The following is a 21,243-nucleotide window of genomic DNA, read 5'->3' as shown; positions in this document are numbered from 1 at the left end:
GGAGAAAGCGTGATAAACGATCTGAATGTTTTAACTCGTCACAGACGATAAAAGTGACACGTTCTCCACGAACAGTAAAAGAATTACTACTCTCTTACAACGTGGTAGCTATGATGATATTAAACTGTCTGATGAAACTATTCTCTTACAGGTGATAGTTGTAAAGTACACTCCTGGAAATTGAAATAAGAACACCGTGAATTCATTGTCCCAGGAAGGGGAAACTTTATTGACACATTCCTGGGGTCAGATACATCACATTGATCACACTGACAGAACCACAGGCACATAGACACAGGCAACAGAGCATGCACAATGTCGGCACTAGTACAGTGTATATCCACCTTTCGCAGCAATGCAGGCTGCTATTCTCCCACGGAGACGATCGTAGAGATGCTGGATGTAGTCCTGTGGAACGGCTTGCCATGCCATTTCAAAAAAAAAAAAAAAGAATGGTTCAAATGGCTCTGAGCACTATGGGACTCAACTGCTGAGGTCATTAGTCCCCTAGAACTTAGAACTAGTTAAACCTAACTAACCTAAGGACATCACAAACATCCATGCCCGAGGCAGGATTCGAACCTGCGACCGTAGCGGTCTTGCGGTTCCAGACTGCAGCGCCTTTAACCGCACGGCCACTTCGGCCGGCTACGCCATTTCCACCTGGCGCCTCAGTTGGACCAGCGTTCGTGCTGGACGTGCAGACCGCGTGAGACGACGCTTCATCCAGTCCCAAACATGCTCAATGGGGGACAGATCCGGAGATCTTGCTGGCCAGGGTAGTTGACTTACACCTTCTAGAGCACGTTGGGTGGCACGGGATACATGCGGACGTGCATTGTCCTGTTGGAACAGCAAGTTCCCTTGCCGGTCTAGGAATGGTAGAACGATGGGTTCGATGACGGTTTGGATGTACCGTGCACTATTCAGTGTCCCCTCGACGATCACCAGTGGTGTACGGCCAGTGTAGGAGATCGCTCCCCACACTATGATGCCGGGTGTTGGCCCTGTGTGCCTCGGTCGTATGCAGTCCTGATTGTGGCGCTCACCTGCACGGCGCCAAACACGCACACGACCATCATTGGCACCAAGGCAGAAGCGACTCTCATCGCTGAAGACGACACGTCTCCATTCGTCCCTCGATTCACGCCTGTCGCGACACCACTGGAGGCGGGCTGCACGATGTTGGGGCGTGAGCGGAAGACGGCCTAACGGTGTGCGGGACCGTAGCCCAGCTTCATGGAGACGGTTGCGAATGGTCCTCGCCGATACCCCAGGAGCAACAGTGTCCCTAATTTGCTGGGAAGTGGCGGTGCGGTCCCCTACGGCACTGCTTAGGATCCTACGGTCTTGGCATGCATCCGTGCGTCGCTGCGGTCCGGTCCCAGGTCGACGGGCACGTGCACCTTCCGTCGACCACTGGCGACAATATCGATGTACTGTGGAGACCTCACGCCCCACGTGTTGAGCAATTCGGCGGTATGTCCACCCGGCCTCCCGCATGCCCACTATACGCCCTCGCTCGGAGTCCGTCAACTGCACATACGGTTCACGTCCACGCTGTCGCGGCATGCTACCAGTGTTAAAGACTGCGATGGAGCTCCGTATGCCACGGCAAACTGGCTGACACTGACGGCGGCGGTGCACAAATGCTGTGCAGCTAGCGCCATTCGACGGCCATCACCGCGGTTCCTGGTGTGTCCGCTGTGCCGTGCGTGTGATCATTGCTTGTACAGCCCTCTCGCAGTGTCCGGAGCAAGTCTGGTGGGTCTGACACACCGGTGTCAATGTGTTCTTTTTTCCATTTCCAGGAGTGTATTTTGGGGATATCTCCATGGACTTTGTTAGGAATGAGGAAGGATGTTGGTTAATCAGAAACTCTGGGTGATAACCTCTGGCGGCAAAATCATAGGGCATGTCCAACTTCCACCCCCATATAAACACATAAAAAAAGGTTTGCATCACCCCAGTTCTCAGAACTCCTAAAGATAGACGTTGACTGTGGATATTGTAGCCGGCCGATGTGGCCGAGCAGTTCTAGGCGCTTCAGTCTGGAACCACGCGACCGCTACGGTCGCAGGTTCGAATCCTGCTTCGGGCATGGATGTGTGTGATGTCCTTAGGTTAATAAGGTTTAAGTGGTTCTAAGATCTAGGGGACTGATGACCTCAGATGTTAGGTCCCATAATGCTCAGAGCCATTTGAACCATTTTGGATATTGTATCACAGAGACAGTCCCTTTGACTGTTCAGAGATCTCACTAAACCCGCCCAAAGATGTAAACAACCATGCATGAGTAACCCCTATTAGACTGAGTGGGTCCGACAGCCGATCAGTTACAGCCATCACACCAGGAAGAAGGTACACAGCTTGTGTTTTCTATGGTTCAAAGATGCCTAGACGGTCAATAACGCGGTTCGATTGCGTCCGCATTGTTACTTTGTGCCAGGAAAAGCTCTCAACAAGGGAAGTGTCCCGGCATCTCGTAGTGAACCAAAGCGATGTTGTTCGGACATGGAGGAGATACAGAGAGACCGGAACTGTCGATGACATGCCTCGCTCAGGCCGCCCAAGGACTACTACTGCAATGGAAGACCGCTACCTACTGATTATGGCTCCGAGAAACACTGACAGCAACACCATTTTGAATAATGTTTTTCGTGCGGCCACAGGACGTCGTGTTACGACTCAAACTGTGCACAATAGGCTGCATGATGCACCTGTCTGGACAGCCGTGCGTCAGTTTGTCATCAAAAAGGGAGCACTCTTGTCTTTGTTACTGTGTAGAGCGGACAGAAAATGGAGCGCTATTCTTGGGAGTTTAGCATATGCACTGTGAAGGCTGATGGAAACGCTCACGCTGCCCAATGTTTGTACGTTCAACGGTTTCGGAATTGTCGAATGCCAGATCGACGCACATTTACTGCCATCCACAAGGTCCCTTCGAGAGGCGGGTTCACTTGCGGTACATTTTCCACAAGCACGTGCTCGTAATGGCACGTGTGTATGTTGTGTGAAGCGATTGTCAACGTACAGTGCGTACACTAGGGCTTGAAGAGGAGGCGTTAGCCCTGCTGGAAAACACACCCTCAACAAGATCGCGGTTTGTTGCACGGCAAAAGTGTGTAAACCATTCCACAATTTCGCGTGTGAGAATGAAGGCTTCAGAAGGTTCACGCCCTTAACCTACACGATTTTCCACGTCGAACTGAATTCTGCCAGTTACTTTCGCAAAGGTGTGCCGGTCAACCCTTTTTTTTTTTAACTTATTTTGTTCGCTTTTGTTCATTGTGTTTGCTCGGGGCAGACGTCGTAAGACATCCACCTAAGTTCATTGTTGATAGATTAACTCAGTTTTTTTTATTACAGAGGGCAGCTAACCTTCTGACCGAACACGCGGAGCTACCGTGCCGGCATCTGGACTTTCCCGACCATGTACTTTTTATGGATGAGACATCCTTTACACGAGACGTATCTTCAACATGCGGGATTTCAAAAAAGGAAATGAAATGATGGTGGTGTGGCTCTCAACTGCGTACCCTCTGACTCAGAGTTGAAATATTAAACATTTTTGGCTGGTTTCGTTGTCTAGGGACTGGGATACGTAGTTGCCGCATTACAAGCCAGATACTGCTGAGTCTACAATTTTACATTTAAATAACTTGAAATTAAATAAATATTGCTACGGCTGGTCGATAAACACATATTATTAGATACATATACAAATTAAATAAACATACATGAAAGGACTAGAACAAAAGGTAGACGAGAAGCCGAATATCTCTGTGCTTTCTAAAACACAGTAAATATTTAACCAATTTCTGCCTAGTATATATTGGATATAATCAAAGACATAGACGAATAAATATATTTATAAGCATGCTGCTACCGTTTTTTCCGTGTCATTGTGGAGTACTTATGGCCTGATGTGATTGGTAATAATCGACCACTTTGACCTCCAATAACTCAGTACTATTCAAGTTATATGCCTGTAATTCGTACCAATTTACGTTTAGACTGATAGTTTTCTATAGACACGTCGATCCGTTTAGATTTTGGAAATTCGTTGCTGTGTGTTACTTGTATAATTTACGGTCAGATACTAAACTTTAAACTAATAAAGATATTGAAAATCTGATACACCATCTGAATCGACATGCAAATAATGTACATGTTTCTTTTTGATGTATCATGATTCATCTGGGTACTATTAATTTCCTTACGATCTCTGAAATGTCTGCCATTGAGGTTTCACGAAGTCCGCCATCTTTGGCACTCCCGGTGTACAACTCCTTTCATGGACACAGCGTCACCAAGGAATTCCCAGCGACATGGTCTGGCCATTGTGTGGCATCACGTGGTTGCTAAGCTAACATTTGACACCACGTGGTTGTTGCTGGGCCGTGACGCGCCGAGAGGCCCCAGCTCGGCCACGCCATTTCCGAACTTAGAATATTTTCAGGGCGCCACCACTCTCCGTTTACCTCACAAACAGTCACAATCAACACATGTGGGCACGGGAAAACCCGTACGCCGCCCTTGTTCGTGGTCACTACGACCGCTTCGTTGTCAGCATTTGGCCGGCTTGGTAGGCGATAACCTGGTCGGTCCATACAATTTTCCCCCGGCGACTGAAGACAAACAGATATTTAATTTTTTTACGAGGAACTCTGGCAAAGGTTTGGAACATATTCCACTCAACGTGCGACAGCGAATGTGGTATAACACTATGGTGCAACTGCACACTTCGCGCATTCAGTGCAAATTCATTTGGATGAAACCTTTGGTGAGAACTGGACAGGACTCGGTGAGCCGTTAGCATGAACTGCACGTTGCCTCGACTTGAGACCCATTGATTCTTTTCTTCTAGGGCCACCTGAAATTCGTTGTCTGTGAAATACCCATTAAGACTGATGAAGAGCTGATAGCTCGCATTATGGCGGCCTCCGATGCAATTTATATTCTGCTAGCAGTGCTTGAAGGAGTGCGACAGTCACTCCAGCGTCGTCGCACGGAGTGCATTCAAGAAGGAGTGCATAATTTTGAGCTCTTTTTGTAATTGTTTTAAAATAAAGGTTATGAAACTTTTCCCCGATTACTCGTGTACTTTCTTACCACAGATGAATTGAAAATGTTACTCAACAGACCTTCTACCATGAAGGGAGGTCTCAGATGGTGTGTTCAACGACGATTAGTGCCTTACACTTTGCGATGTGGACATGGGTCGCTATGTGAAATATGCTTGTTATGACCCACTATAACAGACCTCTTATATTATAGATTAATTTCATCTAGAAAATATATATAAAATCTGTGTTTAGGTGCTTCACCAATTTGGAATCATGTACCCATGGTCTAGGGGTAACGTCTTCGGTTACCAAACAAAACGTCCTCGCACACGGTTCCGAAACCAGCCACCGGTATCAAACATAGGCCTCAATCTGAAGAACTAATTTCTGTGAATGTATGTTTGGAATACAGCATTGTATGGTAGTGAAACATGGACTGAGGGAAAATCGGAAAAGGAGAGAATCGAAGTGTTTGAGATCTGGTGCTACAGAAGGATGTTGAAAATTAGGTAGATTGATAAGGTACAAAATGAAAAGGTTCTTCTAAGTAGCCAGGAAAGGAATATATGGAAAATACTGACACGTAGAAGGGACGGGGTGGTAAGACATCTGTAAAGACATTATAGAATAACTTCTATTCTACCAGGGAACTTTAGAGGTTAAAAACTGTAGAGGAAAACAGAGATTGGGATACATGTAGAAAATAATTTAAGACGTAGGGTGAAGATGGAGAGGTTGGCATGGAGCAGGAATCAAAATAGTGAGAGGAAGGATGACAAGAAAGAAACGATATAGAGAGAATATTTTTACAAGTATTGCTGGCTATTGTATTGACCAGAAACAAGGTGAAATCTTCCTACACGTCGGTCCGGGGCCTGAAGATGGCTTAATAAAACGCCGAAAATGGTAGTCAAATCAAATAAATTTGGAAAGTAGACGTCGGAACCATGTTTGACTTGACATCCTATACCTATAATCGTGCTGCATAAACGATTCGTGACTAAACTGAAATGCCAGTGCGACAGGATATTAGTTTCTAGGAACAGGCAGCAAAGGAAGGACTTCATTTCAAATTCCGTTCAGGTATCAAACCAGTTATGTTTTGTGACAGTAGTGGGAAGTCACGAAAGCCTATCGCACTCGACGTCGATCAGTTGTAGAATTTTGGAACACGTATTATGTTCGAGTATAATGACTTTTCTGGAGACTAGAAATCTACTCTGTAGGAATCAGCATGGGTTTCGAAAAAGACGGTCGAGTGAAACCCAGCTCGCACTATTCGTCCACCAGACTCAGAGGGCCATAGACACGGCTTCCCAGGTAGATGCCGTGTTTCTTGACTTCCGCAAGGCGTTCGACACAGTTCCCCACAGTCGTTTAATGAACAAAGTAAGAGCATATGGACTATGAGACCAATTGTGTGATTGGATTGAAGAGTTCCTAGATAACAGAACGCAGCATGTCATTCTCAATGGAGAGAAGTCTTCCGAAGTTAGAATGATTCCAGGTGTGCCTCAGGGGAGTGTCGTAGGACCGTTGCTATTCACAATATACATAAATGACCTTGTGGATGACATCGGAAGTTCACTGAGGCTTTTTGCGGATGATGCTGTGGTATATCGAGAGGTTGTAACAATGGAAAATTGTACTGAAGTGCAGGAGGATCTGCAGCGAATTGACGCATGGTGCAGGGAATGGCAGTTGAATCTCAATGTAGACGTGTGTAATGTGCTGCGAATACACAGAAAGAAAGATCCCTTATCATTTAGCTACAATATACTACAATATAGCAGGTCAGCAACTCGAAGCAGTTAATTCCATAAATTATCTGGGATTACGCATTAGGAGTGATTTAAAATGGAATGATTATATAAAGTTAATCGTTGGTAAAGCAGATGCCAGACTGAGATTCATTGGAAGAATCCTAAGGAAATGCAATCCGAAAACAAAGGAAGTAGGTTACAGTACGCTTGTTCGCCCAATGCTTGAATACTGCTCAGCAGTGTGGGATCCGTACCAGATAGGGTTGATAGAAGAGCTAGAGAAGATCCGACGGAGAGCACCGCGCTTCGTTACAGGATCATTTAGTAATCGCGAAAGCGTTACGGAGATGATAGATAAACTCCAGTGGAAGACTCTGCCGGAGAGACGCTCAGTAGCTCGGTACGGGCTTTTGTTAAAGTTTCGAGAACATACCTTCACCGAGGAGTCAAGCAGTATATTACTCCCTCCTACGTATATCTAGCGAAGGGACCATGAGGATAAAATCAGAGAGATTAGAGCCCACACAGAAGCATACCGACAGTCCTTCTTTCCACGAACAATATGAGACTGGAATAGAAGGGAGAACCGATAGAGGTACTCAAGGTACCCTCCGCCACACACCGTCATGTGGCTTGCGGAGCATGGGTGTAGATGTACACGTAGACGTCGTCTAACTGCAGGGTAATCGTACTTTATTTAAAATTTCTCTCGCGTGCTTTAAGGTCAGTCTACTAAAATGAGACTTACGGAAGGAGGCATCAAATACTTCTAAGTTTCAAAATTCAGATGTAATTCCAACTGTTACTTAATATGTAAATATAAATTTGTGGGCAGACGGAAAGGAATGAGACGAGTTCGTCAGTTAATTGTGTCGGACGCCGCTGCTGCTCTAGCCGAGCTCCTCCGCAGCGTGTGCTGTACTACAGGTAATGAAGCCAACCCAGAGCGCGCCGAACTGAAGCTGGTTTCTGGAGTTGCTATCAAGCGACCCATCTAGTACATAACAAAGTTTGGTCCCGGCCCTCCTTTCAACTGCGCCAGAACTCAGCTGGAACTGGAACGGTTCTCTCCCATCCCAGAGATCCTGTGGTCTATTAGCAGTTTCGCGCGCAAGTAACGTGTTAACAGATGCATGTGAAACTAAATTGAATCCCTCTACAGCTCGAAAAGGAAAAAGTAATGAAATTTCCAGTACAGATGTCGAGATTAAGTTTCGCAATTAACATAGTTTCGCCGAAACTTTGGCGGCTTTAGCAAGTAGCGCGGTAAACGACATGAGACCCTAAGGACTGTGAGGAGGGTGGTAAGCTTGCAGTGTGCAAGAGAGAGAATTATTTTCGTGCGGGTGTTGAACTTATTTTCTCTACAGACGTTGCACTCGGGGGGGGGGGGGGGGGGGGGGTGATGTGTTTCAATGTTAATGGAAAAAAGGCCATTTTTTTATTTTTATTTTTATTTATTTACTGTTCCTTGGGACCAAATTAAGGAGAAGTCTCCATGGTCATGGAACGAGTCAATACATGAAATTATAACACGATAGTAGAAACAGATAAAATGAAATACAAGAACGTATTCAGGAGACAATTCTTAAGTTTAAATAAAGAAAATCAACAATGTAACACTGGAATTTGCTTAATTTTTCAGCTCTTCCAGGAGCTCCTCGACAGAATAGAAGGAGTGAGCCATGAGAAAACCCTTCAGTTTAGTCTTAAAAGCGTTTGGGCTACAGCTAAGATTTTTGAGTTCTTGTGGTAGCTTACTGAAAATGGATACAGCAGAATAGTGCACTCCTTTCTGCACAAGAGTCAAGGAAGTGCATTCCACATGCAGATTTGATTTCTGCCTAGTATTAACTGAGTGAAAGCTGCTAACTCTTGGGAATAAGCTAATATTGCTAACAACAAACGACATTAAAGAAAATATATACTGTGAGGGCAATGTCAGAATTTACAGACTATTGAATAGGGGTCGACAAGAGGTTCTCGAACTTACACCACATATAGCTCGAACAGCCCAATTTTGAGCCAAAAATACCCTTTTTGAAACAGAAGAATTACCCCAAAAAATAATACCAGCGTATGAAAATATGCGAAGTAGACTACTTTTCGTGTTGAACTGCCACTTATTTCAGATACTGTTCTAATGGTAAATAAAGCAGCATTTCGTTTCTGAACAAGATCCTGAACATGGGCTTTCCACAACAGCTTACTATCCATCCGAACGCCTAGGAACTTGAACTGTTCCGTCTCGCGTATAATATACCGATTCTGTCTGTTCAAAATATCAGTTCTTGTTGAATTGTGAGCTAGAAACTGTAAAAACTGAGTCTTACTGTGATTTAGCATCAAATTATTATCCACAAGCCACGAACTTATTTCATGAACTACATTATTTGATACTGTTTCAATATTATACACAAGATCCTTCACTACCAAGCCGGTGTCATCAGCAAACAGAAATATTTTTCAATCACCTGTAATACTAGAAGGCATATCATTTATATAAATAAGAAACAGCAGTGGCCCCAGCACCGACTCTTGGGGAACGCCCCACTTCACAGTAACCCATTGGGACTGAACATCACTAGCACTCTCAATATTGCGGAGAATTACCTTCTGCTTTCTGTTCTTAAAGTAAGAGACGAACCAATTGTAAGCTACTCTCTTACTCCATAATGGTCCAACTTCTGTAGTAATATTTTGTGGTCAACACAGTGAAAAGCCTTTGTTAAATCAAAGAAAACACCTAGCGTTCGCAACCTTTTATTTAATCCGTCCAAAATCTCACAGAGAAAAGAGAATATAGCATTTTCAGTTGTTAAACCAATTCTAAAACCAAATTGTACATTTGACAGAAATTCTGTGAATTTAAATGCTCCAGTAACCTTGTATATACAACCCTCTCGATAACTTTAGCAAACACCGATAGCACAGAAATAGGGCTATAATTGTCAACATTATCCCTGTCTCCCTTTTTATAAAGTGGCTTCACTACTGAGTACTTTAATCGGTCAGGAAACCGAAAACTCCTAAACGAAAAGTTACAGATATGGCTAAATACTGGGATAACATACATAGAACAATACTTCAGTATTCTGCTAGATACCCCGTCATACCCATGAGAGTTCTTGGTCTTTAGTGATTTAATTATTAACTCAATCTCCCTCTTGTCAGTATCATGGAGGAGCATTTCAGGCAACAGTCACGGAACACTTTTTTCTACGAGCGCTATATGATTCCCTGTTGGGACTAGGTTTCTATTTAGTTCACCTGCTATATTCAGAAAGTGATTATTAAATACTGTACATTTATGCGACTTATCAGTAACACGGACATTCCCACTACGCACTGATTCTATATCCTCGACCTGCCTCTGCAGACCAGCCACTTCCTTTACGACTGACCATGTTGTTGTTGTTGTGGTCTTCAGTCCTGAGACTGGTTTGATGCAGCTCTCCATGCTACTCTATCCTGTGCAAGCTTTTTCATCTCCCAGTACCTACTGCAACCTACATCCTTCTGAATCTGCTTAGTGTATTCATCTCTTGGTCTCCCTCTACGATTTTTACTCTCCACGTTGCCCTCCAATACTAAATTGGTGATCCCTTGATGCCTCAGAACATGTCCTACCAACCGATCCCTTCTTCTGGTCAAGTTGTGCCACAAACTTCTCTTCTCCCCAATCCTATTCAATACTTCCTCATTAGTTATGTGATCTACCCATCTAATCTTCAGCATTCTTCTGTAGCACCACATTTCGAAAGCTTCTATTCTCTTCTTGTCCAAACTATTTATCGTCCATGTTTCACTTCCATACATGGCTACACTCCATACGAATACTTTAAGAAATGACTTCCTGACACTTAAATCTATACTGGATGTTAACAAATTTCTCTTCTTCAGAAACGCTTTCCTTGCCATTGCCAGCCTACATTTTATATCCTCTCTACTTCGACCATCATCAGTTATTTTGCTCCCCAAATAGCAAAACTCCTTTACTACTTTAAGTGCTTCATTTCCTAATCTAATTCCCTCAGCATCACCCGACTTAATTAGACTACATTCCATTATCCTTGTTTTGCTTTTGTTGATGTTCATCTTATATCCTCCTTTCAAGACACTGTCCATTCCGGTCAAATTCTCTTCCAAGTCCTTTGCTGTCTCTGACAGAATTACAATGTCATCGGCGAACCTTACAGTTTTTATTTCTTCTCCATGAATTTTAATACCTACTCCGAATTTTTCTTTTGTTTCCTTTACTGCTTGCTCAATATACAGATTGAACAACATCGGGGAGAGGCTACAACCCTGTCTTACTCCCTTCCCAACCACTGCTTCCCTTTCATGTCCCTCGACTCTTATAACTGCCATCTGGTTTCTGTACAAATTGTAAATAGCCTTTCGCTCCCTGTATTTTACCCCTGCCACCTTTAGAATTTGAAAGAGAGTATTCCAGTCAACATTGTCAAAAGCTTTCTCTAAGTCTACAAATGCTAGAAACGTAGGTTTGCCTTTCCTTAATCTAGCTTCTAAGATAAGTCGTAAGGTCAGTATTGCCTCACGTGTTCCAGTGTTTCTACAGAATCCAAACTGATCTTCCCCGAGGTTGGCTTCTACTAGTTTTTCCATTCGTCTGTAAAGAATTCGTGTTAGTATTTTGCAGCTGTGACTTATTAAGCTGATAGTTCGGTAATTTTCACATCTGTCAACACCTGCTTTCTTTGGGATTGGAATAATTATATTCCTCTTGAAGTCTGAGGGTATTTCGCCTGTTTCATACATCTTGCTCACCAGATGGTAGAGTTTTGTCAGGACTGGCTCTCCCACGGCCGTCAGTAGTTCCAATGGAATATTGTCTACTCCGGGGGCCTTGTTTCGACTCAGGTCTTTCAGTGCTCTGTCAAACTCTTCACGCAGTATCATATCTCCCATTTCATCTTCATCTACATCCTCTTCCATTTCCATAATATTGTCCTCAAGTACATCGCCCTTGTATAGACCCTCTGTATACTCCTTCCACCTTTCTGCTTTCCCTTCTTTGCTTAGAACTGGGTTTCCATCTGAGGTCTTGATATTCGTACAAGTCGTTCTCTTATCTCCAAAGGTCTCTTTAATTTTCCTGTAGGCGGTATCTATCTTACCCCTAGTGAGATAGGCCTCTACATCCTTACATTTGTCCTCTAGCCATCCCTGCTTAGCCATTTTGCACTTCCGGTCGATCTCATTTTTTAGACGTTTGTATTCCTTTTTGCCTGTTTCACTTACTGCATTTTTATATTTTCTCCTTTCATCAATTAAATTCAATATTTCTTCTGTTACCCAAGGATTTCTATTAGCCCTCGTCTTTTTACCTACTTGATCCTCTGCTGCCTTCACTACTTCATCCCTCAAAGCTACCCATTCTTCTTCTACTGTATTTATTTCCCCCATTCCTGTGAATTGCTCCCTTATGCTCTCCCTGAATCTCTGTACAACCTCTGGTTCTTTTAGTTTATCCAGGTCCCATCTCCTTAAATTCCCACCTTTTTGCAGTTTCTTCAGTTTCAATCTGCAGCTCATAACCAATAGATTGTGGTCAGAGTCCACATCTGCCCCTGGAAATGTCTTACAATTTAAAACCTGGTTCCTAAATCTCTGTCTTACCATTATATAATCTATCTGATACCTTTTAGTATCGCCAGGGTTCTTCCATGTATACAACCTTCTTTCATGATTCTTAAACCAAGTGTTAGTTATGATTATGTTGTGCTCTGTGCAAAATTCGACCAGGCGGCTTCCTCTTTCATTTCTGTCCCCCAATCCATATTCACCTACTATGTTTCCTTCTCTCCCTTTTCCTACACTCTAATTCCAGTCACCCATGACTATTAAATTTTCGTCTCCCTTCACAATCTGAATAATTTCTTTTATTTCATCATACATTTCTTCAATTTCTTCGTCATCTGCAGAGCTAGTTGGCATATAAACTTGTACTACTGTAGTAGGCGTGGGCTTCGTATCTATCTTGGCCACAATAATGCGTTCCGACTGACCATATGGTTTTAATTTTATCCTGAGACTTACTTACTCTATCTGCATACCACATACTTCTTGCCTACCTAATAACTTTTTTAAGCACCTTACAATACTGTTTGTAATGGGCTGCTGCATTTAGACTTTGACTGTTTCTAACGTTTTGATATAATTGCTACTTTGTTCTACAGGATATTCTTATCCCTCTAGTCAGCCATCAAGGCTGCCTGTTTGTGCTAGTACCCTGTTTTGAACGTTCTAACGGAAAGTGGCCGTCGTTTATTGAGTGACCACCATTTTTGTGATGCAGGCAAAACTACCAAAAACATAAGTAAGGATAGTTTCAAGGAAATTTTAACGCGTATCTAGTCGAATAGAAGGTGGGTGTCATTGCGCCAGCAATCGTCACGTGTGGAACAAGAGATCTATTTCACGGTCACGCATATTAACGGCCCACAATAATGCAATGCTCCGAAGCTGTCGGACATAAATGTTATGTTACTGGGACACAGTTTATCATCTTTGACATGAAGTCTCTTAGGAGATCTGCTACCGTTTTACTACTGAATATTCAAGTTACTGTCAGATGCAATTAGAGCTGTTTTCACGAAGCAAACTGTCTTCGTCTTCCTGCTACTACCTTCCTAAATATAGATGAGTAATAATTTAATGTTTTTGTACTATTCATGTTTCATTTATTCTTAATCAGTGTCTGTTCTTACCAGACTCTCCTTTGGATTCCACAGTGCATGGGTTTCATGAAGAGCAAGATGTTTGTCATTTACAAACTGTACTATAACGTTTGCTTCCCTCCTCCACACTTTTCCCCCTCGACATTTTTCTTGATGACAAAAGCATTTCTTCGTGTCCTGCTATCTATGTTGTCCCTTGGTTACACTAGATAAGGTAGATCGCACACCATTCTCTGAACTGTAACGTCAAGTGTTTAGTATTTGGAAAATGCCACATCGTCGATGACTCAGAAAGAAATGAAAGTTTCCTGTTGTGTCAGCAGTCTTCCTTCCACTTGTAAATTCTATTTTTGCCCCAACAGTTTATATGGCTCCAATAACGACTACAACCATTTTTGCAGTGTTTATGGTCAATTTTAAGGCATCAAATGACCGACAGTTTTTCAGATTTATCTACCTCTTCCTGGAAGGGTGGTTCATCGGCCCCTCATACGCCACTTAGTCTTTTGTTCTACTGCATAGCTCTGTTCAAATTATTGAATCATCCGTTCCTCTGTTACGTCCGACAGCTTTTATATGCCCTATTAGCTTTAGATAGATTAACGTTGTGGATTTGCTAGTGTAAATGCATTTCTGACTGTAATGAATTAATTCTTGTGATGCAAATTTATATTCCAATGTGATACCCACAGTCTCCGTATTTTACAACTTCAGAGTGAAAATGGAGTGCGTTCTAAGTCCATTCCTTCAAAAACCGTGTTTTTAGTGCTATTGTGTTCTTGGTATCTGTTGCATGGCCCTAGACTTGTTCCATGTTCAATGAAAAAACGTTTAAAACATTCTGTAATAGATGGCACTACGTCTTTGTGCCAAGCCAAGCAGTCCCTTCCTCTGGAGTTAAATGTGTCATGCCTCAAGGTTTCCCCTATTTAGCCAGGGATAATTGCATTCTACGATTAGTTTTGGTACACTACATGAATGACGTAGTAGATGGTACGACTACCGGTATTATTGATGGCGTTGGTAGGGAAAGGAACATAAATCAATGGGTAGGAGAAAAACTGGGAGCCAAATAATTCTCTTAGGTTGTTCTTTTTTTCACATGATTAGAGCATACATCAGTCAGTGTTAGTTCATTATGTATTTCTTAGCCTTACAGAATATAGGCTGTATTTTCTGAGAAATAAAAATTAGATGATCGGGTAACTTCTGCGCTTTTTATGTAACCAAAGCAATTACTTTTGGTTGAAGTACTGTTTACATGCAAAACATAAAAAATATACATACAATTACTGTTGTTATTTTGTACTCAACAGAACATTCTTGATCACGGTCAATGGCAAGGATTTTCTACATTTATACTCCGTAAGCCACCCAACGGTGTGTGTTATTACTGATAAATGTGGAGGTTGAATAACAGAAACTTGTTTTATGTAAATTAGAAAAAGTATTGAAGCGATGTTTGATACATTTTTTTACGTTTTATTTAATTTTTACCTTTTTGTTGAGGAAACTTAATTTTCTAGAGCTATATGAGAAATCTGAAATTTTTTCCTTATTTTTATTAGAATAGCCATCTGTTACTCGTTACTAGTAAAAAATTGTCGAATAAAACCCGAATTAGACATTGACAGTTTCAATTTTGCTACAAACACTGCTTACTTTTAACTAACAGATGTGAAGATAACTATGTAGAACAAAAATGTTTCGTAGGTTACCCAGCCCATTATATACCCTCACTCAGTTTCTACACCGTTTACCGCTGCCAGTTTTTAGGGGAAGACACTGATCGCATATGTAAAGAAACAGATTGTTATGAGGGAACGCCTGGCAGGTATGCAACACTGCTAACATAGAGGTATTGCAGGCATGATCTTAACTGTCCAAAGCTAAAAGGAAAACGACCATTGTCTACGCTTACTTATAATGTTCTACAGTGGCGTACGATAGTTTTAAAACTCTACATATGACGTACAGATTGTTGGCTAAGTGGCATAGCTTTTTGAGCTGCGACAGCTATTTTGCAAACATAGAGAAATGAAGGAAGATAAGCAAGGCCTTTGTTCCTCTAGATTTACACAATATTTCTGAGTTAACTAATAACCCATTCACCCCTCAAATTCAGCGCGATAACCGCACCTAATGGACAAGTGCATGCGACGAGGCTGTCGGAACAGTGAGGAGGACTACTGGTGGCTGGGCCTACCTTCGCACCTTCGAGAGACGGTGGCCGCGTCCGTCTGTTCCTCCTGGCCCGCCTTGAACTCGTGCAGGCCGAAGTCGGCCAGCTTGAGCACCCAGCGGGAGTCGACCAGGCAGTTGGACGTCTTGAGGTTGCCGTGCACGCGGATCGCCGACTCGTGCAGGTACAGCATGCCCTGCACACAGTGTGCACCAAAGTTACTGTAGGGTTTAATCACAACATAAGAGTTGATAGAGTATCTCAGCACAAATAATAATTTAAAATTGCGTACTTCCAAAACGTCCCAAAATACATGGTTCTGTGATGCCGTTTATAAACGTATCTCTATCGTACAGGCGGGTACAAAATAATATTGGACATCCTGTACTCATGAGCTTCTGGAGTAAAGACATCTATATGCTTTTACCTAATACATCATTTCGCCCTAATGACACTGGTAATGGCTCGTCGAATGGACATCACGATCGATGGCGTCATATATCTCACCGACAGGGATGAGCTGAGAGAACTGCCAGCTATACAAGAATCCATTTTGACAAATATGGGGATTAATGGGGTGGTTATCGTCTGGGGGCTGGTTTGAAGGCGAACAACGGACGAACACGGTCGAACAGTATGTTCAGGTATCTTCCCCCAGTCAGAGATATGACAAAGAGGCCCACTCAGTTCTACATCTACATTTATACTCCGCAAGCCACCCAACGGTGAGTGGCGGAGGGCACTTAACGTGCCACTGTTATTACCTCCCTTTCCTGTTCCAGTCGCGTATGGTTCGCGGGAAGACAACTACCGGAAAGCCTCCGTGCGTGCTCGAATCTCTCTAATTTTACATTCGTGATCTCCTCGGGAGGTATAAGTAGGGGGAAGCAATATATTCGATACCTCATCCAGAAATTCACCCCTCTCGAAACCTGGTCAGCAAGCTACACCGCGATGCACAGCGCCTCTCATGCAGTGTGTGCCACTTGAGTTTGCTAAACATCTCCGTAACGCTATCACGGTTACCAAATAACCCTGTGACGAAACGCGCCGTTCTTCTTTGGATCTTCTCTATCTCCTCTGTCAACCCGGACTGGTACGGATCCCACACTGATGAGCAATACTCAAGTGTAGGTTGAACGAATGTTTTGTAAGCCACCTCCTTTGTTTATGGACTACATTTTCTGAGGACTCTCCAAATGAATCTCAACCTGGCACCCGCCTTACCAACAATTAATTTTATATGACCATTCCACCTCAAATCGTTTCGTACGCATACTCCCAGATATTTTACAGAAGTAACTGCAACCAGTGTAGACACTCTGCTCACGACATTATTGGTTGACGTATTCCTCGAACGGTGCTCTGTTGGCGAGTGAGATGTAGCGACTCGTGCGTTTTCCGGCTTTCTCGTTCCGTGCCATCGACGATCTTTTTCCATGCTACAGGGACCCAATAGCGACCTTCCTGCGTCCGTCCCTTTCGCTGTGTGCTGCGGCGTATGATGAGAGCACATGTAGACAGTATGGTGTAGGGTTGGTACCGCATAGTGAGGGGGCCATTGTGGATGGTATGGCTAATCGTTTGTATTCCTGTGTACAACTAACCAAACATTTCCGGAATGAAATTTTTACTCTGCAGCGGAGTGTGCGCTGATATGAAACTTCCTGGTCGATTAAAACTGTGTGCCGCACTGAGGCTCGAACCCGGGACCTTTGCCTTTCGCGGGCAAGTGATTTACCGACGGAGCTACCCAAGCACGAATCACAACCCGTCCTCACAGCTTCAGTTCTGTCAGTATCTCGTCTCCTACCTTCCAAACTTTACAGGAGCGCTTCTGCGAACCGTGCAGAGCTAGTACTCCTGGAAGAAAGGATATTGCGGAGACAAGGCTTAGCCACAGGCTGGGGAATGTTTCCAGAATAAAATTTTCCCTCTGCAGCGGTGTGTGCGCTGGTATGAGAGCACTTGTCGGCAAAAGTCAAAAGTCCCGAGTTCGAGTCTCGGTCCGATACACAATTTTAATCTGCCAGGTAGTTTCAACCAGAGACTGAGGCCCGATTACCTGCTGTTATCATCCGCGATTCTCGAAGGCGACACCTGTTATCAAAGTGCAGTTGCCGACGATACTTTAGTCTGGGGGAAACCGGTTTTACCACAGCCGAAGAACTTACTGTACACCACTGACATGGAAGTGCGTGAAAATCCCTGTGCCTACACGGCCTCGGAGATGCAGGGTCCCACCTGGTAGGCTTTCGCAATTAGGCTGTCATCGAATTCATTGATATCGGGTGCCTTGCCCACCTTGATTTCTGCTGTGATGCCGACAACCAGTATACACCGAAGCGTCAAGACATTATGACCGCCTGGTAATAGTGCGTTGGTCCACCTTGGCAGGTTTCCCGAAGTGCGTGGTATCAGATGTCCAAGCGCAGGTCACGTAATCCTGTAAATTAAATAGCAGTGGTTAGTGACTGCAGAGTTGGCTCCAACAGGGACCCAAAGGCGCTCAATTGCGTTCAGATAACTCGAATTTGGTGACTAAGGCATCAATGTGAATTCATTAATGTGCTTCTCAAACTACTGTAGCACGTGCCTTGTGACAGAGAAAGCCACTCCTCCAGGAGGTGCCACAGCTGTCGGGGAAAACATCAAGCATGAAGGGGTGTAAGTGGGCCGCAGTTAATATTAGTGTAGTCCACAGCTGCCATGGTACGTTTGATTATTGCTGCAGGTCCCATGTGAGCCCGTGTGAATGGCCCAGCACAGCATAAGATTGCCCTGAATGGCCTGTGTCAGTGGCGTGGTGCATGTTCCGAGCAGTTTTTCGCCCAGATGACGCTGTATCCGGCCGCGTCTATCGCCCTACCGTAACAAGAAACGCGATTCACCCGACCAGGGTACATGTTACTAATGACCTGCAGTGCAGTCGCGGTGATCTTGTGCCCAGTGCAGTCGCAGTTCGGTAGCCATGGGAACATGTAGGGGTCCTATGCTGTGGAGCCCCATGTTCAACAATGTGCGCTGACTTGGTTGCTCCGAAACTCTTGCGCCTACAAAGCATTGTACGAGGACTGTTCGGAAAGTAATGTGCGAAAATCACAGTGAAAATAAAAAAAATTTTATTCGTAAGAGTTAGCCACGCCTTCCAGCTAACTCTCTAACCAGTCGCCACTCCGACTTAGACATTTGACGAGGCGTTGCACAAACTTCCCAGTTCCCTCGTCACAGAAAGCAGCCGCCTGTGCTTTCCGCCAATTCTCTACGCTGGCCTGCATTTCGTTGTTCGTGCCAAAATGTTGTCTTCGTAGCCAGCGGTTCACGTGAGCAGAGATGAACGCGGGAGGGAGACAATTAAGGGCTGTAATGTGGGTGGTGGAACACTTTTGACTGAAAACGCTGAAGGAGCGTCTTCATTGCCCCTGCAGAATGCGGCTGAAAATTGTCTTGAAGAAAGAAACGTATGACATTTACGTTATGTGGGCTGCACAGCTTCAGACAAAATGTCTCACTAGATCCACATACTTGGCGGGAGATAGTGTTGTTTTAGGAATTTCTACATGATCACTTTGCGCCCTCAACTGAAAAGAGCGACGTGAAGCGACCGACAGGTACACGAAAGACACTGCCCAACACATGTGTGGAAAGCTGCACCGGATTTTCACAGTGGTTTCCATTCTGCGCCTAATCGGACCTAACTTTCCGAATTCGCCCCGTAATGCATCTCCAGATCTGCCCCTGTTCGCCGGCTACTCTGCTTTACGGAGTGGACAAATCTCCAAACGCCATGTTCTGTGCTGAGCTATGGACGTTGTGATATTATTGGATTTCAGACATTTTGCATATGAGAAAAGGACAGCCATCGAGCTGTAGTTTGTAATGATACTAAGCATGACAACGCGAGAATAAAGAAACGAAGTCTGTTTATAACGTGCGCCTATACCAAGACGCGCGGCCAGCGTTTAAAAGGTACTTTTAAACACTATGACTCGCTGGGCGCAGATATTTAAAATCATTGCCGCAGCGCTTGATAGCAAGAAGCTGCGAAACAGAAGAAAGAACAATTTATCATTTGTTAGGAAAATTCTAGAATCTTTATAGTTAGTTGTACTTCTGGTCGCCGATATGTCAACATGTACTTCATTACCTTTGATGTTTGGTCGCCGACTTGTTAAGACGTGTTGTGTAGAACCGCTACAAGTTATATTTCATTTAGTGTGAAAAACCACGTTATCACCAAGAAAAAAAAAACGCTTTTGTAAACCTTGTGACCATGAAAAAATACTTACGCGCACGCCAGGACATTAAATTTTTTACAAAATATCACACACACAAAAGCAGCGATTGTTGGACTGCTCCATGTATGAGAAAAACATAAAAAAGTAAGTTTTGTATTCATTGTAAATTTGTTAATGTTTATAGTTTAACGCCTTTGTTCTTTGGGAATATACTGATGCTTCACTGTACAGAAAATCTACGCTTATTCTTTTCTTTAAATTAACCACAAATAATGTTTATGTTTAAATGAACTTTGTTACAGGTTTGCTCTTTATCGCGGTGTCTAGATTTGGGAGAAAATTCATGTGTTCAATTTCCGATCTGATAACTTTTTTTACAAAATTTCACTGTTTTGCATTCATTTCCAATGTTTTTTGTTATTCAAATAGGTCCCTTAGGTAATTTCATTGAAGAGTCTGATTGCGTGAAAGCAATCCGGGTTAAGAGGTCATTTGAGAAACTATTTTCGCGCAATCAATCTGTACGTCTCCTGAACACAATCGAGAACCGACGCATCGGCGATCATTCATTAATTTTTCTCTCTTTCAAAGTCGTACCAAAATACGGCCAAGGAGACCTGCCGTGAGTACGCAATCTAGTGTTAAAGGTTGCATTCTTTATCTTGTCGGCAAACATTGCCATAAATTATCATCATCAATGTTATATTTGGTTAAATGTGAAAAGCAATGTTCTGTGCTGAGCTATGGACGTCCAAAATTTGTGGCCTACACGTAATTTCATCGCCCTGCAACCACTTTCCATAGACTTTCACGACAGTAAGACGCGAACAGCTGACCGTTTCCGAGAAGCTCGTTCCAAGGCGCCCGGCCACTACAATCTTTCCTTTGTGGACGTCGATGATGTCAGTGGATTTCTGAAATTACGGCTTGTTGTCGGTAGAATGACTTACCATTCGTCTCTGTTTCGCTTATACAATTCCTTTACTGCATAACATAGGCGCAAGGTCTTCAGCCAGCATTCAGTCTCTCGGTCGGCAGTGATCATGGTTCATTATTTTAAGTACGTAGTACTTAGTAATAAGTACGTAGTACTTATTGATATAGTGCATTGGAATCCGGAATAAAATCCATCTGATTTCGACAAAAAAAGTGTAGCATTACTTACTGAACGTCCCTCGTGTTGTTCTATCAAATAAGAGAGTCATTATTCGTACGATGTCCACCCCTGGTAGCTGAGTGGTCAGCTCGACGGCATGTCATACCTAACGGCCTGGGTTCGATTCCCGG

At 43.6% G+C, this 21,243-nt stretch overlaps 1 protein-coding gene across 1 annotated transcript in view; it reads right to left on the bottom strand.

Moving 5' to 3' along the window:
• The window catches only part of LOC124796481 (guanylate cyclase 32E), an 823,982-nt gene that overhangs the window by 141,319 nt on the left and 661,420 nt on the right, over positions 1-21,243 (bottom strand). Inside the window, exon 15 of the mRNA XM_047260702.1 lies at positions 15,743-15,914. Coding sequence (XP_047116658.1) covers positions 15,743-15,914 — 172 coding nt within the window. The remainder of the gene's footprint in view (positions 1-15,742; positions 15,915-21,243) is intronic.

This window comes from Schistocerca piceifrons, chromosome 1, assembly GCF_021461385.2.
Source record: "Schistocerca piceifrons isolate TAMUIC-IGC-003096 chromosome 1, iqSchPice1.1, whole genome shotgun sequence".
Lineage (NCBI taxonomy): Eukaryota > Metazoa > Arthropoda > Insecta > Orthoptera > Acrididae > Schistocerca > Schistocerca piceifrons.
The sequence above is the reverse complement of the archived record's forward strand: the minus strand, read 5'-3'. Positions and strand labels throughout refer to the sequence as shown.